At 36.4% G+C, this 4,963-nt stretch overlaps 1 protein-coding gene across 1 annotated transcript; it reads left to right on the top strand.

The window, feature by feature from the left end:
* The first annotated feature begins 373 nt into the window (after positions 1-373).
* LOC129731997 (endocuticle structural glycoprotein ABD-5-like) lies at positions 374-3,092 on the top strand. Its single transcript, XM_055692442.1, has 2 exons — positions 374-907; positions 2,799-3,092. Exons 1-2 carry the CDS (start codon positions 750-752, stop codon positions 3,031-3,033), a joined length of 393 nt encoding a protein of 130 aa, XP_055548417.1. The 5' UTR covers positions 374-749; the 3' UTR covers positions 3,034-3,092.
* The last annotated feature ends 1,871 nt before the right edge of the window (positions 3,093-4,963 follow it).

Here is a 4,963-nt window from a genome sequence, read left to right as displayed (position 1 = left end):
TCGTAAGCAAAAGCAGAGGCGACGAACCCGGTGAGCAATTTTTCTATCACCTTTTGAAGCACTTCTAAGTTGGCTAGGGGCACCAAAATTTGCGAGTATGATTAAAAAGTTATGGTCCATAATATTTTTCCAGGTTGAGCTCTAGGGCACCAGTGTTATTCTAAGAAAACTTCTAATATTTTAGTTTGTAAACCCAGAATCAACAGCTTTCCCTCACCGACAGTAGAAAAACTTATAACATTTTCTTAACTTGCTTTCATCGCTACCTTGATCAGAAGTTGCTTCTACCGTTGATATTAGTTTTGTCTTGCTTAAACTTTTTTCGGCAGAGATGCATCGCAGTGTGTGGTTCGGGTGGAAATTCTGCAGTTTGAACAGCGGGCATCGAACTGCCAACCGAGCGCTCGTTCGTTTGCTCCTCGCTCCATTTGAAGCAAAGTTCGTCGCTGCAGTTCCGTTTAAATTTTAGAAGTCACGCTCACGAAATTCCACTAGATAAGTCGCTGTTTCCGTGGAGAGGGGGAAATCAAGTTAGTGTACGGCGGATGTGTTTTTTCTGGCTTGCTCGATAGACTTTGTTTATTGTTTATATTTTGCGCTTCGGTATAAAAGCAATTTCTCGAATGCAAAAAGACACCATTATTGCCGCTTAGGTGGCTCCTAGCAGATTTCGTTCTAATTCTACGCGAGTGTTTTGATAAAATCGAGCTTTGTTATTTAATTGAGGTGTTCTCGAGTGCATCGAAAGGATGAATCAATTCGTGTTCAGTGTGTGTTGTGTTTTGCTGTGCGTAACGGTGCTTTCATTGCCAGCGCCACAGAATTTGGGAGCAGGATCAGCAGGTCAGGACGTGAAAGTACTGCAATATTACAATCAGAACAATGGACTCGACGGATATAAATTTTTGTAAGTGGTTTATCAAATGCAGCAGAACAAAGTTTCTAGTTAATCGTTGTGAGTTTCAAAATTTAAAGCTAGCAAAAGTGTCCTCGCTGTACACGAGTTCGAAGAGTTTATAATTTTTAGTTTTCAAACAGCATAGAATGTAGAACGTAAAATTGTATGTAAAATTATATTGTAAATCATTTTTCAATTCACAACAAAAATTTTAAATCTTGTGTTGAAACTATTTGTAGTGTAGACCGGTATCTAGTAGTCGAAAATTAAATTGACATTGTTCAGTTGTTAGTTGTTTCGATACTATATATTTCAGTTTTTTTTAAATAACACATTATTCAATACTTTTCGTCAAAATGAACTGAGGAAATTATTTATTGAATAATCTTGTCGCAACAATTTGCACAAAGGCTGTCTTGGAAGCCAGAAACATACTGAGCAATTCTCGCTGAAACTAGGCCACTAGGTGCACAAGGTCTTTCAAATTTGATATAAATGCATATAGTTATTAGAAATAGAGAAAAAATGATAATGCCATTCTTGTATGATCGAATTTGTTGACCACTTGGTCACCAAGGAACGGAACAGTTTTTAGAAAAGTTGAAATTTTAGCAACTCTTAATGTATTATTTGACCTATATCTCTAAAATTCGTTATGTAAAGTACTACAAGTATCACTTTTCTGTAAAGAAGAATGATAGGGCTTTCATTTGAAGTGATCAGAATTCAGGCCGCCATTATGAATTTGGCCGCCATCTTGGATTATATCAGAAAAATGTAATTTTGACTGTGTTCGCAACTACCGATTTTCGATCTGAGACCAGCATCGGAAAGCTAAGAAAAAATGCCATAAGATGCAAGAAAAAAATAAGTGAGCATCAGTGTTAACCCATCAATTGAAGCTATTTTCTAAGCTGAGTTTTAAAATATTCAACGTAAACCGCGCGATCAATGTAGTAACCGGTCTACTGAAACCAAGTGGATGCACATGTTATAACCCTACTAGCTCCATATATCATAATCGATCGATGCTACAACTAGTACGCCACTACTGTTTTTTTGAGTTTAGTGAGAAATATAAACACAACACTAGCATGTTTGATACTAACAAAGCGATAGGTTTTTTTACTGAGCAGTTCCACAAAAATGTCCCAGTTTTATCATTTTATCTAAATTGTCATTTTTAATTTGGCTGAAACTTTGCATAGACGTTTCTATAGGCAAAAGATGTCAGAATTGCATTTTTTCTGATATAATCTAAGATGGCGGCCAAGTTCAAGATGACGACCTAAATTCTGATCACTCAAAATAAAAGCCCTATCATTCCTCTTTACAGAAAAGTGCTACTTGTAGTACTTTACATAACAAATTTTAGAGATATAGCTCAAATAATACATCAAGAATTGCTAAAGTTTCAACTTTACTGGAAACTGTTCCGCCACTTGGTGACCAAGGGGTCAACAAACTCGATCAAACAAAAATGACATTATCATTTTTTCTCTATTTCTAATAACTATGTGCATTCATATCAAATTTGAAAGACCTTGTGCACCTAGTGGCCTAGTTTCAGCGAGATTTGCTCACTAAGTTATACATTTCAGATAAAATAACTTGCCAAAAAAGTGAATAATTTCCGCAATTTATTCAGAAGTATGCTCCAGAATAAAGCTCTCAGTTATAATGCAGTTAAATGAGAAAACCAGTTTTTCAATAAACTGATTTATCAACTATAATTTCATTTTTTTCAGATACAATATTGTTTGTGCTTTTGCTCTGAGTGAATAAGTTCAAACCATTACTTGAAAACCAAACTTCGAAGTATTGGTTGATAATAAATAATAAAATGTTCATAAAATAGTAAACAATCCTGATGCCTAAACTACATTTTTTCTTAAAACAGCTACGAATTGAGCGATGGTCAGGTCCGAAAGGAGGAAGGCACATTCGTTGACGGTAAGGATGCCGCGGGTGGGGACGTGAAAATACTGCACGTGATAGGAGCGTACTCGTTCATTGCTCCCGATCAGCAAACCTACTGGGTGAATTTCACTGCTGACGAAAATGGCTACCACCCGAAAGTTGGTTCAGGTACGGTCGGAGGAATTCAACCAGGTCGAGATCTTTTCAGCCAGTAAATATTTTCAGTCGGTTCCGAATAACACTGTTTTGGCAAGTTAAAGGCAGATTCCTTATATGTTCATCAAAAAATTGTCATGATAAGGTAATAAAAATGTAAAAAATCAGTTGGCAAATCAAGGTTATTATTTGATGACATATATTTATTTATTTTATTTATTTATTTATTATTGTTTGCATTATCTGACAGTTGTCTTAATGAATCGATATCAGTGACAGTTGTATTAATGAATCGATATCTAAGAGTTAAGCCTGATAATTTTCTATTTAATTATATGTGAGGGTTCATCAAATTTAAAAACTTGTTCAACACTTGTGAAAACTCGAATCATGTTTGCTGCAGGCTCGAAGTAATTATAATTCGTGCGGAGTAATATATTTTGTAGCATCGAAGATGATCTCAGCATGTGTTGTGATGCGCGAAAATAAGCATAGATAGCAGTTTCGGAGAATCTATTTCACCAGCTAAAATTTTTGCAACGAATACGTTCATGCAAACGACAGCGATCCGGATAAGGAGGATAAGGATTAGCTGGATCACGCCAAGGAAAATCTCTCAAAGCCAAACGGACAAATCTTCTCTGCACACTCTCTAATCTTAAGTTCCACTATAGTTGATGCGGAGTCCGAACTATGCTTGCATTTTTCAACATGGGGCGAACCAAAGAGCAATATAATGCTTTTAAGCAATGGCGGTCCTTGAAATCGCGTCCAATTTTTGCGATAAAGCCGAGTTGTCTGGTGGCTCTAGAAATAATCGCTGTACGGTGACTTTCAAAGATCTGTCTTTTGTATTGTGCCGTGTCAAATAAATGTTGTGAAAAAAAAAAGATCTGTCTTTCCAGGATTCCAGGTCCAGGACAACGCCAAGATCGCTTACGTGATCAACTCTTTTTAACACTTGTCCTTCAATGACGTATGCAAAAGTTAATGGTGATTGGACCCGGTGAAATGTAATCACTTTACATTTAGCTGTGCCAAGCGTCAAGGAATTTAGTTTACACCACGTCACAAAGTAGTGACTGTAAACGGTAACAATCTTCGATATTACGAATCGTCAAATAAATTTTTCAATCATCGGCGTAAACAAGTCTGCAACCAATTCCTAGAGCGCTGGCATCATCATTGAATAAAAATATGAAAAGCAGCGGCCCAAGATTACTACCCTGCGGTACACCAGATTTGTTCGTGATGGGAGCTGAGACAACAGAGCCAAGTTTAACTTGCACCGTTTTATTACACAAGAATGATTCTAACCACGTGACGAATCACGATGAAGCTTCCAATTGGGATATTTTCCTTAGCAAAATACGATGGTAGATACGATCAAAAACTGGTTTTAGATTGGTATAAATAACTTGCGCTTTGCGTTCAATTTCAACGATATAATTTGATGTAAAGTCCACGAGGTTCGTTTTTACGTAACGGCCAGGTACAAATCCATGCTGATCCGAGGAAATGTAATTATTCCTGCAGTTCAGGACAACAATGCTTACAATAATTTCAAACAGTTTGGATGACGCACACAAATTAGTTATTCCACGGTAATACTGGAAACATGTAAGAGTGCTTCCAGACCCTGGGAAATTTTCCTCGAGCTAACGATCGATTAAATATGCAGCAAAGCGGTACAGGTCGGATTCAATTATCCGGAATATCAAAAAAATATTCATTTCGGATAATCGAGTTTCCCGGATAATCGAATCATAGAAAAAAAAAATTCAAATTTGCGATTAACGAACATAAAATAAATATTTCCGTTTTTCATTTCACTTGTTTGATGGAGTAGCGTAACCAGAAATTATTTCTGAAAGGTGGTAACATTTTTAGAAGCAAAAAATAAATAAATTGCACATTGATTATTTTCACTTATTTCGAACATGTCCCAAACATGCTGGAAGTGACATAAATGGTAACAAGTATGCCAGA

The sequence above is a fragment of the Wyeomyia smithii genome, chromosome 3 (genome assembly GCF_029784165.1).
Source record: "Wyeomyia smithii strain HCP4-BCI-WySm-NY-G18 chromosome 3, ASM2978416v1, whole genome shotgun sequence".
Classification (NCBI taxonomy): Eukaryota; Metazoa; Arthropoda; class Insecta; order Diptera; family Culicidae; genus Wyeomyia; species Wyeomyia smithii.
This window is presented reverse-complemented; position numbering and strand designations above follow the sequence as displayed.

What these genes read in the sequence shown, in the direction of transcription:
- LOC129731997 (XM_055692442.1), top strand. Translation starts at nt 750, where the DNA reads ATGAATCAATTCGTGTTCAGTGTGTGTTGTGTTTTGCTGTGCGTAACG. An exon ending in CTCGACGGATATAAATTTTT is followed by an intron (nt 908 to 2,798) that starts GTAAGTGGTTTA and finishes TTCTTAAAACAG; the next exon opens with CTACGAATTGAGCGATGGTC.